Here is a 24,734-nt window from a genome sequence, read left to right as displayed (position 1 = left end):
GAGGAGAAAATGAAAGAAAAGCATCTTTCTTCACAGCAAATAGATGGTAAGTGGCTTAATATCTTTTGTGTTGGATAACTATTAAGACATATCAAATCCATAATAGCTGGTTCTTTTTGATAGGTCCATAGTAGCTGGTTCTTGCCATTACTCAATCTAGCCTTAGTGTTTAGGTAGAGGTGGCAATTTGTGTTAGCATGTCGGGTTCATGTTGTGTCAACTCATAAGTATTTGACTATATGAGTCAACAATAACTTGACACATGTATTAACCAGGTCAGGATTCCTCAACCCTAACACGACCTGTTTATTAAATAGGTCAGTCATGTTGACCCATTTATTAGATTTTATCAAAGCGAAAAAAATACAAATTTTAGTATATACCCAATTGATCTAAACTATAAAAAACCAAACAAATAGATTTTTTTAATATCAAATTTAGAACTAGTGAGTAATTGCATTACAAATAATCATTAAAAACTAAAACATATCTCAATATCTCAAATATTCGATCAATATGTCAAACAAAATAAACCTTAGTTTTACTTATCATAAAAAAAAAAAAAAAAAAACCTTAGTTTATAAACCTATGGTTTTGAAAGGTATATTGGTAAAATGACATTTAGATAAACATGTCAGATGAGTCAAACAGGTTCTATGGGTTGGACACAAACACAACACATTTATTAAACGAGTTAATTGTGTCAGTCCGAATATGACACGAACCCATTAAACCTCAACTCATAACCTACCAATTTCGTGTCGTGTTTACTGATTGTGTTGGATTTTGCCACCCCTATATTTTTTTTTTTATAGCAATTGCCACCCCTATGTTTAGGTGCCTAAGGATTATAGGTAAATCAGAATTTGACCAAGTTAGTTCAGAAATGGAACCATCCACTACATTGCAATGCCGTTTTTTTGAAAGAATCCAAACTGTAAACCTAGGTTTGATAAGAAGCAATGAAAATTCCATATGTTACAAAAATAGATTCTCGAAGGGCGAACAATTTTGAAAACCATTTTCCATTTTCCCTAACCAAATGCGTTTTATATAGTTCCATGAACCAAATGCCAGTCCATCTTTATTTCTTTTTTCTAAACTCAGTTCCCTAATGACAAACATAATCTTAATGTGTTAGATACGACCCAAAAAAAAAAACCTAGATTAACCCACTATTAGCTATCTAAAAGCTTAATTCACAGTAAAAAAAAAAAAAAATGATGTATTCAATGATATTTCAAAAATTAATAGCTCAATTTACTAAGGTTCCAACAAGCACAAAAATAAATTACAATAAAACTAACATAAATATACTATTGACTTTACCTTCTGCTATATATTTGATGAAGAGAGGACATCAACCAGCTGTGATCCTTTTCTAGGCCTCTCAACTCAGTACTGCATTCCAACCCATCTGTGATGTTGGTCTCACTATTATCAACTATAAAATTTATTCTCCTACTGGTTACCTGAAAAAGGAGACATTGGAGTCTAAGCTTAGTAGAAATTATTATGAGTAATTACGATAAGTCAAATTTCTTGGGACAAGTTATAGCACTAAAATATTGATTTCAGTTGCCTAGGTCATAACTAAAAGAAAAGAAGGTAGTCCCATTTCAATTCCAATCCATTGGAAACAGAAAAAAGGTTTGATAGTCACAGTCACTGTGGATGAAATAAAAAAAATAAGATATCATTTTAAAATGCATGCTATGTATCTAGAAAGGGGGGTTTAAAAAATAGTATCTAGAAAATGGGAATCGACAAGGGATATAAAGAAAAAAAAAATTGTAAGTTGCACTTGCACAGGCACACAATAAGTTTCGAACCAACAACTTCACCCTCCACCTTGTTGTTACAAGGGGAGAAAGTGCGATTTCAGTTAAAACTCAATCGTTCTTAAACACATATTAGAGAATTTTTTTTTTTTTTTTGATAAGTAAGAAAGATGTATATAAGTTGGCAAGTTTTTTTTTTTTTTTTTTTTGGTGATAAGTAAGAAAGAGGTGTATAAGTTGGCAAGTTTTTTTTTTTGATAAATAAGAAAGGTGTATATTTCTTGCCAACTTATAATAATAATAATAATAAACTTGCCAACTTATATACATCTTTCTTACTTATCCAAAAAAAAAAAAAACATATATTGGAGACATATCTACTAGTATCTTCCAATCCAAACAAGGTTTGGCTCTGTAAGCAAAATTTTCATTTAAAAAAGGACACCATGAGGGTTGAACTCTATAACACCACAGAGCCACAACATAACTCCATCTTGAGATCGGGTTGAGCACAGCATTTTAACAAGCAGTAATATCATTCAAACGGTACAGCTCATCGCTATTGCTCAAGGAAGTGTCTAAACAGGGCTCATTCTCTTAGGTAAGGGACAACAGCAACGATACCAAGTTGGCCCTTAAACATAAATGGAATAGTGGATATTTATAATGATCCAAAAGAGGAATTTTCCTTAGTTCTAATTGATTGCATATACTTCTCTGACATTTATGGAATAAAAAAAAAAATAGTGTGCCCACATCATAAATTCATAATATGCATCTAGACATGGCATGATCGCAAAGCAAATGAGATTATCAAATGTAAATTGAAAGAAATGTCAAGCTTGAGCTTGTATAACTTACTTGAAAGGTTCCTCGTACAACCCTCAGTGGCCGAACCATTGATGAAGGAAGCTCAAAAACTATTCTTTCATCAAGTTCACTGGGAACATACCCAGGGGCAACTGCTGAAGAACTTTGGACCAAGTCTTGGTCACTAGTGAGTTGATCATTACCTCCAAGGGATGCCTGCATGGTTTGCTCAGCTGTCCCAGATGCTCTTGGCTGAATATCTGCACCATGTTTTGTTTCATGAGCCCTGATATCTGAATTATCAATTTCCACCTGCTCATCTTCTTCATTGACTGGCTCCATCGAGATGGCTTCAGCTGCTAGAATAGGAGCATTCGATGAATTTATGACATTTTCTTGATCCTGCTTTGTCTCAATATGATCCTCATAATTGGCAGCAGCACCAAAGTGATCAGACCCTCTATAATTCCTCCTCAAACATGGTCTCATCCTTGAAGCACTTTCCATTAAGTCCAACTTCCAAAAAACCTACAGATCCACAATGGTTTCTTTCAGAGATTATGATTCCTACCTTCACAGTAAACAAGTCATAAATGATACAAAAGGTGCAGGGCCATCATATCATGAGTAACTAATACAAATGCAGCAACAACTGAAGATGCAGTTTACAGAGTAAGTTCTAACAACATACACGTGCAGGATTGCATAAATGGTCCCCGAATGGACCAAAAAGGCAGTTCATTTCTATCAAGCAATGGACAAGTTTGCGCCATGCACGAATTCCAGTTGAAAAACGATGACGAGCTATTACATCAACTTGAGCGCGCCTGTCAATCTGGAGAGAAAGGAAAAATGATAAATCTTAAATGCTACCTCCGTAAGTAATGAAAACCAGAAGGAAAAGCACCACTCAAACCTCTGATCGTTGCATGTTCCTTGCTAGAGCAAAACTTGCAACAAGTACAGCAATGAATTTGTAGGAAAGAGCATTAAAATCTTTCCCATAAACTGATCTTGTATCAACTGGTTGCAAACATTCCATCCAAGCAACTCCCATTGCTTCAGATACATTCCATCTCTTCACACGCTCCATGTCACTGGCATTCCTTCGTTGTGCAGAAGTGGCCATTGCCACAGCACTGAGACCCCTTCCAGAACCAATCTTGGCACTGCGTTCAAGATCACGTGCAGCTGCCAAGGCAGCAGCTTTTGCAGCAGCTTTGTCCTTAGGAAGTGCTGGCGATTTGTTAGGTGCCTCCAAAGGTTTATGAAAGCTTGAAAATGTATGAAGCCTAGCAGTTTTCCTTTCAAGCAATGATGAATCACGCTTGAGCTGCAAATTAGTGGCAGGAGCTGAGGACTCACCCCCAGAAGCACCAGCAGCAATCATTGCCAATGCCATTGCAGCAGGCGGTGATGCAAAAGCAGCAGCCCAAGCTGGAGATATCATGGCAAGAGCAGCCTGAAAGATATAAAAATGATACATCTCAAAAGATTTTTTTTACAGGTAAACCCAACACTCAATCAGGATTCAACCGTAACATCATCCTCCACCCCTTGTTTATAGGAAATAAACCTTTTGATCCAAACAGCATTGGCAATTGGTACATCTCAACCAATAAAAAAAGATGCAACATAAAAGGTATATATAGATAATAAAGGGCACACCAGGAGATACTTCTAACCATGTAATAGAAAAAAGGAATAACAGAAGATACAACAAAATTGGCCTCCATTTTAATTTCTAGTACTCCAAACTGTGAGTGCAAGAAAGTCTTCACAAAAAAGAAAATATCAGTTTCAGAATCTAAAAGTAGGGTGATTATAATTCTCCCCCAAACAAATTAAGCTAAGACAAACTACCAGAATAAATTACAACATACTTGTCCTAAGTGAATATCAAATCATTGGAAGAAAATTACAAATACAAATGCTGACAGTAATCAAATATAAGCAATACAAAATATATAAAATTTTAAACATTTGTAGTGAATAGTTGCTGTTCAAACATGGTTTTATGCACGTGATTCACTAGTGAAGAAATACAAGACACAAGATACTGTGTACTACCAAAAAGTGAATAGCTTGGAAAGATGCTCCACCTTGGAGTGATGGATGTGTTTTTTTTTCTAAAGTCTTACCTGTCAAAAAAATATTTTTTCTCAAATCTTGTCCTCACCCTAAAACACAACATTTTCCCTCCAAAAAACACAGGAATATCAATGAAGGGCCCTGCCTGAGTTCTGACGCATAATGCTAACTTATTCATATTAACACACATGGAACAGGACCTCTAGTAAAAACATAATTTATTTTATTTGTGCCTTACTACAGTGGAATTTTCAAATGAGCAAGATAAGTCGACATCAATCAATCGACAGCATCTAACCCCAAGAGGTAGCACAATCGTTTAGGGACCATGAGTAATAAAGAGGCCACTAGTTTGAAACTCCCCTTCCCCCACCCATGGGATCAAAACTCACATTTGTTCTGTGACGGCATCTACTCACAGAACAAATGTTGAAAGATTAAAGATTGTCAAGATAACATTCACAAAGCCTTATTTAAGGCCAGAAATATGTTAGTCAGCATGTGGAAATATAAAACTGATACACTAGAAGCTATGAATCCAAAAAAAATTATATATATATCAAAACAGAATAAAAGAAGGATGACAATCTCCAATAACCTCTATTGGCAGGGCATCAGCAGCCAATGCACGGTCATCAACAATAAGAGGGTTCAAACCATCAGCAGTAGCAAGTTCATGAATTCCAGCCAAAAGTGGCCGCCACCTCCTCAGAACAGCAACAAATGGTGGTAATATGGCCTCAAGGTACTGTTTGCGAAGAGGCTTTCTGTCCCTACCAACTGCATGCCATACCTGCAAAGTAAATGCTATGATAAGGATAAGGTAACTACAAGAACAATTATCAACAATCAAGACAGCAATGGATCCAATGTCCCTTGAGAGAGAGAGAACAGGAAAAAGAAAAAATGCTAGGACCACAACTTTTGTCACAACTTGATCACATGACAAGTCGTGAGTGGTGGAGTAAAATGGTGGGTCCCCAACTCCACCACTCACGACTTGCCACATGAGCAAGTTGTGGTAAAAGTTGTGGTCCTAGCATCACTCAAAAAAACAAAAAAAAAAAAAGGTGGAAGGAAACAATACAGTTTCCATCATGATCTCAGCATGAAACAAACTAAGATCTGACCTAAGCAAACATGTAGAGCACTATACCACTGCAATCAATTACATATTTTAACTAACCTCAGAATAAAGAACACAAGATGCTACCAATACTCGCTGTCTCTTGGAATCGGAAATTGGCATGTTTAGGACAGGTGAAAGCACACTGTACATCAATAGTATATATTAGTTCATAGCTTTATATTTATTTATAAAAAAAAAAAAAAAAAAAAAAAAAAACCTTGAACAGCAGGATAACCAGAAAAAATTATGCTGATGACATCATAAATGCAAGACTCATGTAAAGATATTCATAGAAGAGCCTTTGTTTATCTTATGATCACAGCTATGCAGTTTCAATATGCTTGTGGCAAAACTTACTGGAACAAAACACACATGGATCTTACAAACCAAACAAAACTCTACTGATGCCTTCCATATAGGTCCCACGTGGTGTCCATAACCATAACAGAACAAAATTTGGAATTAAATTGAGTAAAAATCTAAGAAACTAGGAAAACATCTAAAGAAAGCAAAGACAAATACAATTATATTGATCATACCCCATATAGACTTGGACTCCTTAAGCTTTAACTACCAGGCCCAAACTAAATATCTATTTAACCCACAAAAAAAACCCTTTGATTACATAATAAACCCATAACATGACCCAAGGGACTGACCAGATGGACCCAACTACAGCCCATACCTAGAAATCTGAAACTTACAGAAATATTCTGACTCCTAAAAGTAAAATAAATTAAACCGACAGCTTTCTAATGAAAAGGGAAAAAAAAAAAAAAGAAGACTCAATGGTAACTTAACATGACCTACAGAGGGTGCCCATTAGGCCTGCATGTTAGACCACACTTTTTAGGAAACTGTTAATTTTTCCTTTTTAGTGAGCTTCTTGCTGCCTGTGTTATTTAGAGAGGGCAACATGAGCTCACACAAGCTTTGTATAGTGAAGTGTTGAGAAAAAATTTCAAGGCTATAGTACTCGAGAATCAAAGGCTTGAATTCTTCTGGAAACTAGGGCAATATGAATTAAATACTAGGAGCAGACATAAAGCCAACAAAATAATCCAGTGCCAGTCCAGCTGACTAAAGGCAAATACATTTAAAACAAAGGTGATGTAATTAATCTGGTTCCTCTTCCTTTTTCATTAAGTAATCAATTGCATATCATCTCTGTCTAGATGTTATACAGTTCAGTATAACATAATATGTAGCAGCAGCACCACCAACTTGTATAGTAACAATAAATCTAAATATGGGTGAGCCACAGTGCACAACTGAAATAGAAAGACACAGACAATATGATACAGCCAGGCCAGAATGCAAAACATTTTTTATTGGAACCATCCTTCAGGTTAATTTATTGTATATTAAAAAATGGCTCAAACGATGCATATAAAACACAACGAGTCCTATTTTTTATTATTAAAAATTACTGTCAAAAGAAAGTCAATCCAATCCACTAAATCCACATTGAATTCATGAGTAGCAATCAAGATTCAGAAATTAGAGCGCTAAATTCTAAAACTATGGCATGAATCCTCTCTAAAAGAGCTTTTTGGTTCCCAGTAGTTGGCTATAGGTTTTTTTTTTTTTTTTTTGATAAGTAACGTAAGAAATTTTATTAAAAAAACTGAGTACACTGGAAGTGTACTACAGTGGCACAAATCAAGAACCCAAATTACAACAATCAATATGATTGGGGAGAGAAAAACCAGTATTAGTTGGCTATAGTTGGAACTCAATTAGATGATTTTAGAGATAAACTAGTTCAGTGGAATGGTAATATATAAGATTATAAAAGAATCTTAGCCAGACCAATGCAATGAAAATCTAAACAAAATAAGAGTTGTTGGAAGTATGTTAATATGAAGATATTCTGTTGTGCTTAGTTTTTTTTTGGCAAAGAAATAAATCACAATTACAGTTGGAAAAACTGTTGATTTAAATACAAATATGAAATCTTAGCGTGCGTTTGGGATTGCTTAAAAAGCCAGTTTTTTTTTACTATTCAGCTTATTTTTTCTACTATTCATGGGTCTCATTGCACTTTTTGGTACTATTCATGATCCCTACTGTATTATTTCAGTTACCTTTTAACTTTATTTACAGTACTTTCAACAAAAAGTTTTCAATTTTAACTAAATGAGTTGTTCCCAAACAGACACTTAATGAGAAATAATTGAAGAAAATGATTAAAACAGGCATGAAGTACTAGCAGCAGCAATGATGTTGAGATAAATGGTGGACAATGAAAAATTAGAATGCCTGATTCAGGGAAGAGGCCTTTCAGAACTTGAGATATCTTAAACAAACTATGAATCGCAGAAAGCCAGGTATACTGATGCTGTAAACAAAGAGAAGGAAAGGAATACTGGAATAGTATTCAACATAGTTGATTTTAGCAACAATGATTCTTAAAGATGCAAAGTAATCAGAGAAATAATATTTGCGGACAATTTTGAATAAGTAGAGTAAGTTTTTATGGTAGGGTAGAATTATAGATAGTATTACATAAATATATGTTAGGAAAGGCACTATTGTAACTTCACTGCATAAAACTAAAACCTTAGATCAACTGTAGATGTTTCAGACTTTTACTTGATAAGCACCATCTCTGTGCCAGGAACATTACCATGGGAGGTTTACTGACTCATAAAAATCATGGAAACTCAATTGATCCTGAAAAATATTCACATAAATTTCTAAGGTAACTTTAAAATAGCTGTAGTTAACTTACCTCCACAACAAGGCTGAGCGTGGTTTCCTTCCTTCTGGCATGCTGTCCTCTAAGCTTACATTTCTCATAAGCATAGTGTCTTCACCATCATCTTCTTCCCTCATTGAGAGAAGCACCATCCGAAGCATGCATAAGAATGGTTGGTCGCTGTCCAATAACTGGTATAGTGCAGCCATTCCACCCATTCCAGTACCTGATCCTCCACCAATACCAAGACCACCACCAAGTCCAGACTCATCTAACAATAAAGCTTGGAGCATTGCAACAGATTTCTTTACCAGAGGAAGTTCAATCCAGTTTCCATTTGCATCTTTTTCCAAAGCAGACTTCCAAGATTCCCAGCCACTGCCACCACCACCAGAGATGGCTGTTATTGAAGGATTGTCAACACCATACCATAATCTGCTCCTATATTTCCAACCCTCAGCTATATCCATAGCACAACTCCCATATGACACAAAAGCACAGGCAACAGATTCGTAAGGCTCAGCAGCTGCTGCTGCAGTAAGGCGTTCCATCACTGCTGCAGAAACTTGTCCATTTGTATCTGCCATTGAAGCAAGGACCTGATTGATATATTAAAATGTGTAAGTCCTACGAATAAAAAACTAACATCATGATATATGAAAGCATGACAGCATGAGAAGCAACTAGACTATAAAACTCAAACTAATATGACAGTGTACTCAAAAAAAGCGAAATGAATAAAACTCCAACAATAAATCACGTTTAGGGTAATTCAGATGCAAAGCATAAAGAATTAAATTGTTCTGCTACTAAGAGTCATGTACCCAATTGACATGTCAACAAAACATTGATATAAAATATATATATATATATATATATAATTTATTTACTCAAAGAAACATTAAAGAATTCTACATTTCAAATACTGTACCTAAAAGAATGATTAATACGAATAAATAAATCCCAGAGTGTGGGTGCATAGTTGTGAGTGTGAGATATGGTTCTGGAATAAGGGTATACATACATCAAGAGGGAGTCCCCCAGTATCACTAGATGATGATCTGCGATCACCCATAGCTTCCATTGATTCTCTGCCAGTTGTTAATGAATTTGGGTGGTTATTCAAAGGAGACGCAAGAGAAAAGGAAGATGGAGAGCCATCTTTAGCACGTGAAGCGCAGGATAGTTTGCTCTGTAACCGTAAATGATCCTCAACAAGCATTAGTATAACAATTGCATTCTCAACCAGAGCCACAGAAAGCTGGGCAGCATTCTCTGCTTCTGCTCTAGAATCTTTTGGTGACAACCCCTCAGCTGCAACACCAGCAGCAGCTGCAGCAATAACTTGAGTCTGCTGAAAGGGAAAAACTGGATGTAGAAATTATTGCAGATTACTAGAAAATAATGAAAGCTCAGAATAGCTTTCTTCATTCCAATGCTTAAGAACATTAAGAGAGATAACTAGCAACTCACAAGTAGCTCCAATAGGCAACAGAATGAAGAGAATAAAATGGAGGGGGAAAAGGGGGGGGGAAAGAGGATGTATAATGAGGAAATGGGAAGCAATATACTGCTCAATCATAATTAACATATAAAAGTTTGGGGAAGGCCTTTAAAATATAATCTTTTCTATAAATGTTCAATTAGTTAACATTAAAAAAGAAGTGATTTATATCAGGCCATTTGCCATCAGATCTACAAACATTGATAAAATGCCAAAGAACTGGCATAATGTCTTTAACAAACAAGGGAACTTTAATTTCTAGAAACAAAAGATACCTGAACCTGCAGTTCCCTTGCAGCAAAATCCAGCAAGCCACCCAACAGCCTTCTTTTAAATATTGGCAAAGATTCTTCACGTCTTCAAAAGTTGAAGATGATGAACCAAATAAGGTAATTTATTAATGATAAAGATTTCAAGATGAAAGAAAAAAAGTAACTGCTGCTGATGTTTTTGATAAGTAAAACTGTTGTTGGCATATATGAATTAAAACATAGCCTATGTGAATTTCATTTGCATATGATACATAATTTTGTTTTGAAAACTAGAAAAGGGCAGCATTTAGCATTCTGCAGCACAGAAACTACATGAAGTATTTTAGTTGGGCAAAGCCAATGGAAGAAAATATCTGAGCAATAAAGACAAATTACAAGACTGACCCTGAGAAAAGCATAGGACTATGTAAATATCCACCAAATCATGATTCTAAACATAGTGAATGTCAATCCAAGAGGCCTTCGGTGTATGTAAATCAGTTCTGGAATGCCATTTTCACCATTTATATTTGTCTCACAAACTAGCACCCTAGTCAGACACCAATACACATATCTGAATTTATTTTATAATTTTCATTTTTATTTTTTAAAGGAGAGGAAATGAGCCAATGCAAGTATAAGCAAGTGATTTCAACACACCACCAGACAATGAAAGATCTCAAATTGCTCCAAAACAAAATTAACTACTATGTTTATTTTCTATCCCTTTTTGAATGAATAAATTGTACAATAGGCTGAAAAATGGGGGCTATCCTCATCCAACCAAGGTAGTCAAAAGCAAAAGGCAACTTTAAGGCGCCAAGGCCTTATATTGCCCAAGGCATGAGGCGACAAAAAGGCACTAGCCCGAGTAAAGCAAGGCGCCAAGTTCTAAATATATTTGTTATACATATACAACTTAAATCATATGTAACTAGTGTATTGAAATATTATAATAAAGTGTTTTTAAATGTGTTGCAGGAAAAATTAGGTCTATCAAATGATTTCAAAAGGATTAACATGGTTTAGGCTCTATTAGTTACTCTAATAATAGGTTTTACAACAAGCTTCTACAAGAAATTAATTAATCTAACAATAAGTTTTACAAACAAACTCTTGTAAATTAATTTATCTAACAATAGGTTTTATAACATGCTTTTTAAAATTAATAATCTAATGATAGGTTTTACAACAACCTTCTATTACAAATTTAAAACTAAAAAAACAAAATTTTAAAAAGAAAATTTACAATAGGTTTCATGGCTTAAGGTCCTTAAGCTTGCCTAGGCACTAAAGGTGAGTGCCTCACTAAAGGCACCTTAGTGGCACCTCACCTTGCCTGGGCAACTAGGCTAGCACCTGGCTCACCTTTGACTACACTGCATCCAGTCCAGACCCCCCCCCCCCTCCCCAACACCCTAACCATGCTATATATACAAAGTATTTAAGGGGGAAACAAAAGAGGCTCATAGTCCTTCATATGTCTATTTTTTTTCTAGTGTACCACTTTTTTTTATAGGTAAATAATTCATTAAAAGAAAAAAAAAGGTTGCTACCCAGTTACACGGGCTATGGCCTATATATACATAAGAGTAAAGCACCAAAAATGTCTGGTGTACCACATGATCCAATCAAGTTTAAACACTTATTTGTTTATCTGACTATGGTTAATGCAGCAAAGATTAAACAAAATTTAGACATGAATGGGTAGATTGTCCAATGTATAAGGCACACAACTTGTGTGCCTGTTTGTGTGTGAGTGACGGCACACTAAATATTCTATTTATTTAAAATTGAAAAATGAAATAAAATGAAAACCAGATAGCATTCACAACAAATAGGGATGGCGAAAGGGCATTTTTGAAGCAGGTCAGCCCAACTACTTAAACAAATAAATTTCAACCCAAACTTATTAAAACCTGCTTGGGAGGCCCACATTTTGTCAGCTATGGAATCAAGAAACAGCAGAACAGTAAAACGAAGGTGGCAACACTCGAGAGTAAATCATTCATTTCCAAAAAAAGTAGGGAAAGTTTGCAGAACAGGCCAGAAATATAGTACCTGACCCGCTGGTCTCTAGTGCTCGATCCACCCACAATAGAAAGCCATTCTGCACAATGAATTGTAGCCTCAATATCCTGAAAAAAGGAAGTAATAACCAAAAAATATAAATAAAATTGATATGATTAGAGAGTAAGGAAATCTAGTCAGGATCAATATAATGATTTCCAGCAAAAATAGATAGAACTATCTCCATTCAGTTGAAAGTACAAGATGCATACGTATATTCAATCATGGGCAACGGTATCAAATCAGTGAAGTATAACAGGTAGAACAATAATGATTGTGCAAGTCACTTTTTAAGCCTAGACCAGTCAGCACGCCAAACAAACAGCAGATCCTCAACAAGGAAAGCTCTTACACTTTTATCAGAAAACTGAGCCTTCCATTTCATTATTTTTTCACACATAATGATAGCAAGTTGATTCAACCAGATTGGAAATTTGTTAGAAAAGCCAGCACTGCAGAGAAACCAAGTTAACCCATCTTGAAAATATTGATACATAGAAAATATTAAACCAAACAAACTTTACTCTTCCCAGTTTCATCAACTAATTCACTAACACGTGCACATAGCTAGGACCGGTCAGTGCAAAGAATTCGATTCTCGAGTTGTAATTAGAACCAGACCAGTAGAAGAAATTCTTTCGTAGAAACTGAGAACTACAAACAAAACTAGCAAGTGGTCTGGCACATACATTATAAAAAATGTATATGCTAGATGCTTCACCCGCTTTTTTTCCCCTGCAAAGGCATTGCATTAAAAGTAGTTTATGGAGAGACCACATCCACAAATTACTACAGGACTCTGCAGGATATAAATTGTCTGTGCATATTAGTCTTCTGTAGGTTCCACATCATAGACAGTCCAGATCAATGAAGTCCCAACAATTAATTGAAAGGGTATCTCATACCATTCATTGACCTCTATGCATCACATTTATTTATACCTGAACTTCCAGTAAAATTTGAGACTTCTGTTGACTTGCACATTCCCTAATCTTTACCACTTCAAAGCAGTGGCTCTTAATACAAAACTTCCAATACTCCAAAATCCAGTATTTCATTTCAAGTTCCACATTTAACTATATTTCTTTCTTTTTTTTCTTTTTTTGATGAATTAACTATATTTCAAATTGATAGTAAAAACATGGCTCCAAAGCAGCCATTCAATCAAATGCAGAGAACAACAAGGTATGTGCAACAGACCATAGCACAAAACATGGTATATCAACATCATTATGAACCCATGACTTCACCCTCCACCAAGCACTTGCAAGAGCAGGAGGTGCAACATGGTATCAACATCATTATGATAATACACAACAGACTTGAAAGGATATGCAACAATCTATTGATTATGAACAAAAGCAGTGAATGTCTTAAGGCTAAGAAATAACCTTCCATCCATCCTTTTGGCGCATTGAATGCTCTAACATGATAATCAGGAAGTTGTGTATAAGGTCCTCTATGTCTCCTAAGCCTGTAGAATTAAGGCTTTTGCTTGCACCCAACTGTAAAAACAAGTACAGTTAGAATCTTCAAAACTGGTATCTATTGGCACATAACAAATAAGTCACACATCACAGCTAAAAACTAATACTTTCTTGCCTATGTCATGCTTCACACTTTATGTATGACTTAAACTAAGCAAATTTATAAACATACAAAAGAGTCCAAACTGAATACTAATAGTAGCACCTCATGGTTTGAGATAAGAATTTCCAGAATCCATTCAGGCCATTCCTCCATGTTTGTCAGACTGCTTCTATTTTCTGTATGACTGCAAGCCAAAAACAGAAGATCCTGAAATCATATAGAGAGAAGCAGCTCAGAACTAAAATAGAATGTCAAGGACCGCAATCAGGAGAACCAAAAATGTGCAGAACAAAAGCAAGACATTCAAGCAACTAGAATTCTTGTTACTGGATAATCATAAACAAACTTCCATGATGGCTGTATCTTTTAGCAATTGACAAGTGACAACACATCGTACACTCCCTCTAACACTTGGCTTGAAGCATATATGTATGTAAACTACAACTAGAAGACCACTAAATATAGAAAGATTGAATAAAAGTAAAATTGACAACTGTGGTTCAAAAAAAGTCCTCAGTCTAACAATGCATTAAAATAGAGGATACAACCTCTGTTGATTATTTTACAATGGAAGCCATTAAATAATTTGCATGAAGATAGTTCTACCTTCTACCCATCTAGCAATCGTTTCTAAACTTTGACAAGATTTAAGCAAACTGAAAAAAAAATTCTGAAATGTGACTAAATGATTATTTAAGTCCCTCAGATGTTAAATCTGAATAGACACAGACTCTCACTTCATAGAATAAATATCAAATGCTAAAGCCAAATAATGGATATATCGTGCAGACCAAAATACAACACAATCAGCCAGCATAATTCATACAAGTATCAAAACTTTTTTTCTCTTACTTATGCCAAACACCAGAAAGAACAACATTCTTTCAACAATAGGTACCAATTCCATCTCAGGCAAAAATTATAAGATATAAGAGGCACCATTCTAACAAATTCACATTAAATGAATTCACATGTCAGAGCACAAGAAACATGGAAATAATACCTGCAGAGCTCGACTTTGAAAACTCCTAGATGCATATGGAAGTGAACGCAAAAGAACCAACAAAAGTTGTGAATGTTCAAAGCGATGACCAGAATCATAAAAGTTCAGGCCATCATCTGCCGAAGAAGCATTAATCTGAAACAAAACATGGGAAAATAACAAAATCAGATTCTCACTCTCAAAATATATGTTTCTAACACATACAAAATATAGACTGAAACCTGCTTGAGCTCATAAGGCATAGATAATCCTCCCCTTGAAAGGGAGTTTTCTAGAGTGTTGTAAAGGAGCTTCAAACAAAGAAATATTGAGCACACTGAAATTGGGTAAACAAAAACTAAACACTAGAGATTGCAATTCGAACAGAACTGCCCCTGGCATATGGAAAGGCCCCAAGGAGAAAATGAATTGCATTTACCAATTTAAATATCCATCTCATATTCATATAAAAAGCATAAATATAACTCAAAAGAAAGCAACTTAAGATTTTTATTGAAAAATAAGTGCAATCATGATGACAAATACAGAGCCTATTATATAAGGAGATGCAAAAATTTTAAAATCCAATGTTTTGTAGATAATTGTACCATTTATAGTGCAATATCACAAAAAATGATCTTAAGTTAAGTGGAACCATAAGGGTGCAATACAGGCTCTAAGGTTTTTCATCAAAAGCCCTAAGTTTCAATCAAAAGAAAAAAACATGAGTGTTCATACAATGTCAACAGAGTAAATGAAGTAATGGAAAAGGAAACAACATCAGACCTTTCATTGTTAAACAAACAATTATTTCAGAATTACGAATCAGAATAGTTTATATATATAAATATATATATACACATACAAACCAATGCATTTATTTATATCTGAACAAAACCCAAAAAAAAAAGTTATCTCCCATCTCAGTCAATGAGTGTTTATATAATATAGGAAGAAAATTACAGATCTGGGTTAGTGATAATCAGGTATATAGGACTCAATGTGGAAGATAAAAACAAGTTAAAGCCATACCGAAGCCCCCATTAAAGCCGTGTATACATTGCCAGTCATGAGCCTGTTTGGTGCCGCATGGAAAGCTTTCTGTAAAGCATAAAGTAGCAGACAAACTTTATCATCAAACATAGTACCACCTCCATCAGGCAGCCCACTACCAAAAAGATTGCTTGACATATCTGAAGAAGCATGTGAACCAAATTTCAAATGCCCTGATGCTAATAAAGCACCTAAGAGACCTATGATCCCAACAACAATCCCATCACTTTTGTCAATGTTGTAAACATTATTTCTCGCATTGTCAGCACTAATTGATAAGCTTATACCACCCAAATTTTTAATTAAAGGATTCTCGGATACAGATGTCATCCTTTCAACTTTCATGCTGGGGGAATAAGCAACAGGGCTGACACCACTTTCAAGAGGTTGAGAATCACAATCTTTCTCATGTAAAACAAATTCCTTTTCCTCTGTGGATCCTACATTATCCTGACTTGTCTCAGGAACCCCACTATCACAATCTAGTTCAGATTCCTGGACCGACAAACTATCATCACTCTCAGTCACAGTATCAATATCACTAGAGTCACCAGATTTAGCTTCTCTTTGCAGCAGAACAAGAAGTGTTTCTACACCACCACATGCTAGGAATGCCTCTGCAAATGTTTGAGCTCTAAATGTATTCGGCTGTACCACCAACCGATACATTAGATGCAACACCCTTGCAACCTGGATTAACATAGGAGTCATTTTGAGCAGAACAATAAGAAAATAGTTCATATTGATTCCCTTTAAATTTCAAATGAAAAGTAAACACCATCCATGAGGGCAAAAGGTGAATAATTTGTTCATTGTCACTACCAAATTTTAAACAATTAAACACAAAGATTATGGAGAACCACAGCCATGCGAAAGTAGAACCCTTTTTAAGATTATGATCAGAATCTACAATTCCTGAAAAACATATGTTCTTTGACAACGTAACTAGATTAAAAAATTGGATATGCGAAACAAAACACATGCACCTCTCAATATGTTACTAAACTATCAATAGTCAGTTTAGCAGTGTTGTGCCAAGAGCTTGTTTGGCTTTTTTTGGACAACTTTAAGGATAATAATTAAGATAGAAGGTTTTAAGGTGACAGCTCATGCCACAGTAAAGAAAAATGATTATTTGAGGATATGCAAAAGGTCCTTGAGTTGATTCACTAATTTTGTATTTCAAGATGCAATCAGGTAGCACAGAAGGAGAATGGAACTAACTTAATGAAATTGGCATCATATTGTTCATATTAATGTCTTTATCTTTCATATATACAAAATATATAATTTTACACATATAAGATGGCAAATATATTCTTTTCATCCTTGAAATATAGTACAGGTTGTATTTTCGTCCCTGAAAATTTATAAAGTTCTATTTCCATCCCTTAAAATTTTAAAATGTCACCCATTTCGTCCTTCTGTCCACCTTCATTAAATTTGTTGTCAGCATGTCCAACAGATTACATATTTTAGAAACCAAAAAAGAACCTAAACAATATTTTAGGGACGAAAAAGATACAGTATAGGTTCAACTTTTGTCCCTGAAATATCATTTAGGTTTTAATTTTGTTCCTAAAACTTAACAGAGGTGGATAGAAGAACCAAAAGTACAAAATTTTAGATTTTCAAGGACAAAAATAGAACCTTTTAAATTTTGAAGGACAAAAAAGAACCTAGGCTATATTTTAGGGAAGAAAAGAATATTTAGCCTAAAAAAAATTAACCACTTTACTTTTGGCTATCAAATTATTTTTCATCTCAATTAACAAAGCTGCTATTTTGGCTTTGGAACTCTTTCCTACTTTACCCACAAAATCATAATAATCACATAATTAAAAAAAACAAGGGAAAATTAGAGATTTCATAAGCCATAAATCATTTTCAAGAAACAGGGAAATACTAATAACTATTACAAATAATGCGAAAAAAAAAAAATATATATATATATATAATAATGCAAGGAAAATATCTCGATGTGTTATATATATATATATATATATATATACATTATACATATGTATGTGTATTACATGTACCATCTTAAAAGCCAGGTAATGATTAATTTAAATATGAATTTGTGTCACTTAAAACCAATCATGTTAGAAACTATCAAGCAATATATCATTAGCATTTTAAACCAATAACAAAAGACCAGGCATTAGCAAAAGCAAATATATGTATGTACATATATAAATACATACGTATGTATGTACATATTATATCATACAAACTTTAGTTCCATTAAAAAAAAGACCAGAAAACAAAAGAGAAGGGAATTTTAGGTACTGCCATGTTATGTTTTAAGGGCTGCCTTAAGGAGTTCGAAAAGTTAAGCGCAAAATTTTAAGTATTGAATTGAAAACATATAAATAGTTAAACCTTTATATTTTCCTTGTTGCCTTATAGATAGATAATTGGTGTGTCAGTTCTTATTAGTAATCGAATCCCTCATTTGGTTCTGGTTGATATTGATATCACAAAGAAAAATAAAGGAAAAAAAATTAACAGTATCAAAGCAAACAGCCACACCAATATGAATCTGCTTTAGAGAACAATGTCCACACTGTAACTCTACCTGATTGGGTTGTGGGCAGTCAACCATGAACCCTAGTAAACAACGGACATCATCTGAAGCAAAAGAAGGAGGTGCTGCTCCTACTAGAAGTTCAATAATTACTAAAAGTTCATCAACCAAAGCATTCACTTCACCAACTGGACGCATGGACTCCTTTAGAGAAAAAGTATTCACCGAGTCCTTTTCATGAATTGTCCAATAGCATATTCTGCAGCCATCAAGAAGCATCTGAATAGCATTTGCATCTCGCATTACTGATGACTCTGTGAAAACCATGTCTGCAAGTGATGAGAGAAGCTTCTTTTGTAGTCCATAGTTGCACAAGCTCCAAATTTTGAGATCCAATAGCAGCGTACTGAAAAGATGCACTTTGAGGGCGTGATTAATCTTTTGAAATTGACATAGGGAGACAATGGCTGCAACAAGTTCCTCATTTCCAACACCATTGCGCTTCCCATCATCAAGAGAAGACAGACTTTGCAAAAGAAAGTTTAAGATTCTAGACAGAACCTCAGGCCCTTTGGTACGACACAACTCTTCATTGTTCCAAGGATGTTGAAGAGCCATAGAAATAATTCGGAATATTGGGGAAGCAAGAGTAGCAGTGGCCAGTGAAAAAGGAAAATTCCCTGGTTGTGGATCTAGGCTATCTTTATCAACATCGCTTACTGCCAGTGGTAGCAAAGACATGGGACCGCCATAGGCCAAGGCCCACAACGCCTCCACCGGTCTCATTCGTGTAGCAACATGGACTTGCCCAAGAACCTCAGCTGGTCGTCGGAGCATTCCTGAATCATTACTAATGGGTAATTAAGAAGGAAGACACAAATGCTAGAAAATTATTCAAGGCACAATTCATAAGAGAAATTTCATATTCTGCTTAGGCTAATTACCTATCAAAAAAAAATATATTCTGCTTAGGCTAATTATATGATTAACTATAAATGCTAAAAGTTTATTTAGATTTATACTCTCATTATCTTTTAAGAATATTTTCATGGACACATAGATCAATGCCTAGCTTTCAGCAAAATCTGGCAACAGATACAAAAGAGGAGAGGAAGCAATTCATTATATGAGTATCAAAATGAATGGAAGGTTTAAGACGAAAAGGCAAACATGTGTGAGAGAGAGAGAGAGAGAGAAGAGAAGGGAAGTTGTTATTTTGTTACCCCACTTACTTACTGTATTGTTTGAGTACATTGCTAATTTACCAAAAACCAGAAAATTAATTTAAACAAATGCAAGAAAAGCATGAGTTAGCCTCACAGGAAAAAGGCATTAAAACAAAAAATTAATTTCTTCCGTTGACAGGAGAGGGAAATGGAGGATGACAGAGAGCTCTTCCCCGCACCCCACAAACACCATTAGTTTATTTTGAACCAAGTAGCTATCCTTCTCAATCAGGTTCAGATACTTTTCCTTAACTGGAACCTTTTTTATAATTCCTTTTGCTTCTATATGAGTAGAGTCGACCTTCTATATTCCCCAAAAAGTAATTGAAAATAATTTATCAAATCAGCCACAAACATAGTTATTTTAAGAATGTCCAACTTAACCTTTTTTTTTAGTAACATCCAACATAGCCATTTACATATAATAAATATCAAACCTAGTGAAAAATCTTACCTTTTTCATTGAATGATTTATAGTTATTTATGAGACTCAAGAGTTGACTCAAAAGATTATTGTGTCAGGTAAGATAGATTACTGCCAGAATGCACAGGCATTGTTATAAGTAAAATCAACCACAAGAGTAACACATATTACGTATCAAACACTTGCTACATAGATATCAAAGTGCCCATATTAATTTAGTGTTATTCAAATATAGTAAATAAGATAGAAATGAGTTAACCTGCAGCACCAGAAGGAGAAGCATCTGGACAGAATCTACCACTTAGCAAACTCGGGTGATAGAGAAGGTAAATGCATCCACCAATTTCTGCATCCAAAAGAGAACTTTCCTCTGCCAAGCTTTGCACATGATCATTTGCCGCTAACCATGGTAGTCCAGCTCCACTACCAAAAGAAGGCAGCACATCTCCTCCTCTAGAAGCCAAACGTGCCATCCTTTCTGGACCAATTGGTTCCTTAAAGATATAAACAGGCCCCATCTCAGCAAACAAAGGGCACTGACGTCGCCGACGTTGTAAACCAGCCATTGTAGGAGGGGGATTTGTCCCAATACAGCAAAATGCAAGTGACTTGGAAATCCGAGGAAACTCAAAAGAACGACTTTCATACAAGGATCCATCAATATACAATCTCAGTTCGCTTTCTGCTTTCCCAAGCAGCCCTTGCTTGCATGTATGCTCCAAACCAATAAAGTACCAGCATTGTGGCTTAAATGCATGAGTAAAATGCAAAGAAGCCTTCTTTCCCTTTCCACTGCCACATTCAACCACCAAAAACTGTGCATGAAAGTATGCCTCTATCCCCTGATTATCAGCAGATAAGAAACTGAAGAGCCGAGGCATGTGTGCTGTGCCTTCACCAGCAAGTGCACTAGCAGCGGCAGCAGCTGACATAGCTGATGATTTTCCAGACTTTGCTGCTGCAGCTGCAGCAATAGCAGCAGCAGCAGTGGCTGTATTTAACGTGTCTGCAAAGGATTCAACATAGATCCACGTTGCAAAGGCATAACCATTAGTGAATGGCCAACGACTGTCACCAGGCCCTAGCAAACCAGAGCTTTCACCATCAAACTCAAATGTTTGTGCTGGTCCCTTTGACTCCTTTCCATCCATTGCTTTCTCCAATGCAAGCATTAAGCGAGTAGCCCATACAGTGGTAAGCGTTCTTGTGATGACTTGAAGCCATTTATGCAAATCAATAACACTAAGTGAATGTCCAGCTAAGTATTGGATGCAGTAGCATAAAGGAGTTCCATCCCATCTCATTTGCTCTGTTGAACCAACTTCCTGAGCAAAAATCTTCTCTGCTGTGCTTAAAAGAACTCCTAACAAACCAGCCATAGAGCACATTGCTCTATTTCTTGTGCAAGCCCGTAATATAGCAAGCAATCCCCTAACCATTCGTGTCCTAGGGGACATGATAACCTCACTATCACCTGCCCAAGGAAGCCATGGAATAAGTTCACCCGACACTGTGGCAGCCCGAGAATTTAACATAACACTAGGAGGATTGTTATCCTCGCCCTCTTCGAAACTTTCAACACCACCCATTGTTGCAAGAAGCGAATCAACTACCAAGAAAGCAATGCTGTCCATTTCATCATCACTTCCAAAATTCTCCTCTCCAGTAACAATATTCTTTAGTTTTTCCAAGCTTTCAGGCTTCCCCATAATTGCAGAATCCACTAAATGCAACAACTCTGGAGACACATTTGGCATAACAGGTTTGGGCCTAGGCCTTGGTGGTGAAGAAATGGGAGAATATGCAGCATCTGTATATACAGAAGAATCAAAACTAGTTGACGAGGAAGATTTCTTATGACCTACCTGTCTCTCTCGCCCAGGGCCTGATATGGGGTAATCATGTTTCGTCTCAGCAACTGGAGAAGAATCAATTTCTGCCCCAGACATGCCAGATAATTGAGAGCCATCATGAAACCGATCGGATGAGCGTCTTACATGATCCGAACTCGAAGAGCGATTTGATTCCAAATCACCACCACCCAGAGATTCATCAGCAGACTTCTCCTGATCTTTCAACGATACCTGCTCAAACTGTTCTTCATCCATGACCGCAGCCACAGAATCAACTCCTAGAGGGCCTACAATTGTATTTCCAATCTCAGTGCCAATGCCATTGATAACCCGCTGAGACGATCCTATTCTTCCCTGTACACCACTGATTAGTTCATTACTATCTGAATCCTTCTCAGAAATTTCCCTAACTTCTTTTACTTCTTCTTCTTCTTCCATATTAGTATTGCTTTTTCAAAAAAAAAAAAAAAAGGCCTAGCAAATACTCACTCAAACTATATTCATGCCGAGCTACACACAAAGATTACAACAAACCATAGTCAAATATCATCATAACCAATTTAAACTAAGCAAATCAAATACGCGAAACGTGTTATTAATAGAACCTTCACACTGTTTCAGCTAAAATTTAAAACGAAACAGAGAATAAATCCATCTAAATCATTACAGACTCCTAAAAAGAACATGATTAACGAAACAACACATGAAGCAACTGCATGTACATAATGAAGTCTTCAAGAATTGAAAATCAACTAACTGATCCAACGCCGAAAGAAAATCTAATAGATACTATCTTTGGCCACTGCGAAGGCAAGCCTTCCACTATTCTAAAACCATAACCAAAAAGCGTAGAATTCAAAGTGCGAATACCATAAAAGAAATTCACAGATCTAGCTCAAAGAGGCAAGTACATAAAAACACGTGTATATATATACATATTAGAGAGAGAGAGAGATTAGATAGATATTGAATTATCAAAACGACAATGGATCGTGTTGCATTGCATTGCAGAGTAGATCAACTCGGCAAATGGATCTGACGAATTGGACCGTTACAATGTGAGAAACTTTCATTCATTGAATCAGCTCTGATCGGAGCAATTTTTTTTTCAAAAAGCATAAATCATATTGATAAATTAACATTAGAAGAAGAAAAAAAAATGGAAATGGAAGATTGACCAGAAAGGAAAGGGAGGTGAAATTGGTACCTTGGGAAATGGATCCAAACAACAGATTCAAATCGGGTTCGGGTCCGTGTGTTTGATTCGGCAGCGAGAGAATTTGATTGAAATGGAAAGGGCAGAGAGAGAGAGAGAGAGATTTAGGAATGGGGGAAGAAAGAAGGAGAAAGAGAAGGAGAATTGGGCGCGAGAGAGAGAATGAGAATTGGTGGATTTGGCAACTAATTTTTGGCAGAAATTTTTGGCAACTAATAGTAATTATATGCAAAGGCTTGTATGTGGTTGCCCGGTCAAATAATAATCAAATTAACTATGCTTTGCTTTACTTTAATTTTTAGCTAACATTATGCAAAGGGTAATTACGCCAATTTTTTTCAAGCTTTTAAGTTTCCGTCAGTTGCACTGCAAATCTTTGTTTTCACTTCGCTTGTAAGTGAAGAAGGTTTTGAATTTTGATTGGAAGATCAAGTCCAACCTTGTCATGGCCTTCATTAACTTTCTTTTTTTTTTTCTTTTTCTCTTTTTTTTCTTTTTTTTTTGGTCTTTTTGGGTTTAAAAATACAATTACTGAATTGTAATTTTAATCTCCTAAGTTTAAATTTTTTTATTTTAGACTGTTATTTTTGGTAATGCTACTCTTTTAGTCCTTTTGCCCATTACCACTTGAATAAACATCGTTAACTCTTTTATAACAATATCGTTTTATACTCTAGTATTTAAAAAAAATGATTTAAAACAACGTTGTTATAAGAGAGTTAGGCTGTGTTTGAATCCACTTCAAAGTAATTCCGGAAATGATTTTCCGGAAAATAGGTGTGTTTGGTTGGTCCGGAAAATTCTATTTTCCGGAAATTGAAATCCGTTGACTGAAAAAAACGGCCTTTGACCACGGAAATCAATTACCGTCTCTATTTTCACTTCAAACGATTTCCAGAAAAAGAGAGAGAGAGAGAGAGAGCGCGCGCGCGCGAGGGAGAAGACCAATCCGCGCCGGTCTCCAGTCCGCGAGAGGATAAGAACAGTCCGACGACGGCGATCGACGCTTCGCGAGATCGCGCCGGATCGAGATCGCGATCGACGGCGCGATCTCGCGAAGCGTCGTTGGCGAGATCGCGCCGTTGATCGCGATCTCGCGAAGCGTCGATCGCGATCTCGCGAACGCGAGATCGCGCCGTCGCGAGATCGCGACGTTGATCGCGATCTCGCCTTCGCGAGATCGCGATCCGCCGGAGAAATCGCGATCGCGCGATCTGGATTTGTGTTTTCAGGTTGTGGCTTGTGTCACAATTTGTGTTTTCCTTTCTTCTTTTCCAAACACTAGAAAATATTTTCCGGAAAATTTTTTGGAATGCAACCAAACACACAGAAATATTTTCCTTTTCCAGAAATTAGCATTTCCGGAAAATACATATTTTCCGGAAAACGTTTTCCGGCAACCAAACACAGCCTTAACTGCGTTTTTTTCAAACGGTGATGGATGGAGTGATTAAAATGATTGCATTGTCAATGTTAATGGACTAAAATGGTAAAATCCAAACTTAGTGGACTAAATGACAATT

General features: G+C 35.9%; 1 protein-coding gene across 3 annotated transcripts in view; it reads right to left on the bottom strand.

The window, feature by feature from the left end:
* LOC115958546 (BEACH domain-containing protein C2) overlaps nucleotides 1-23,447 on the bottom strand; it is a 36,357-nt gene extending 12,910 nt beyond the window's left edge. The window contains exons 1-17 of one of the 3 annotated variants that reach the window (XM_031076966.1): nucleotides 23,203-23,447; nucleotides 20,402-22,505; nucleotides 18,544-19,331; nucleotides 15,942-16,652; nucleotides 14,931-15,065; nucleotides 14,030-14,134; nucleotides 13,729-13,842; nucleotides 12,329-12,405; nucleotides 10,292-10,373; nucleotides 9,537-9,866; nucleotides 8,546-9,111; nucleotides 5,869-5,953; nucleotides 5,281-5,475; nucleotides 3,508-4,053; nucleotides 3,283-3,426; nucleotides 2,643-3,119; nucleotides 1,330-1,472 (exon numbers count right to left, since the gene is read on the bottom strand). In XM_031076966.1, the coding sequence (XP_030932826.1) occupies nucleotides 1,330-1,472; nucleotides 2,643-3,119; nucleotides 3,283-3,426; nucleotides 3,508-4,053; nucleotides 5,281-5,475; nucleotides 5,869-5,953; nucleotides 8,546-9,111; nucleotides 9,537-9,866; nucleotides 10,292-10,373; nucleotides 12,329-12,405; nucleotides 13,729-13,842; nucleotides 14,030-14,134; nucleotides 14,931-15,065; nucleotides 15,942-16,652; nucleotides 18,544-19,331; nucleotides 20,402-22,433 (6,530 nt within the window). In that variant the 5' untranslated portion in view covers nucleotides 22,434-22,505; nucleotides 23,203-23,447. The remainder of the gene's footprint in view (nucleotides 1-1,329; nucleotides 1,473-2,642; nucleotides 3,120-3,282; nucleotides 3,427-3,507; nucleotides 4,054-5,280; nucleotides 5,476-5,868; nucleotides 5,954-8,545; nucleotides 9,112-9,536; nucleotides 9,867-10,291; nucleotides 10,374-12,328; nucleotides 12,406-13,728; nucleotides 13,843-14,029; nucleotides 14,135-14,930; nucleotides 15,066-15,941; nucleotides 16,653-18,543; nucleotides 19,332-20,401; nucleotides 22,506-23,202) is intronic. The other 2 variants (XM_031076967.1, XM_031076968.1) reach the window with 2 other exon arrangements.
* Between the last annotated feature and the right edge of the window lie 1,287 nt (nucleotides 23,448-24,734).

This window comes from Quercus lobata, chromosome 8 (genome assembly GCF_001633185.2).
Source record: "Quercus lobata isolate SW786 chromosome 8, ValleyOak3.0 Primary Assembly, whole genome shotgun sequence".
Lineage (NCBI taxonomy): Eukaryota > Viridiplantae > Streptophyta > Magnoliopsida > Fagales > Fagaceae > Quercus > Quercus lobata.
The sequence above is the reverse complement of the archived record's forward strand: the minus strand, read 5'-3'. Positions and strand labels throughout refer to the sequence as shown.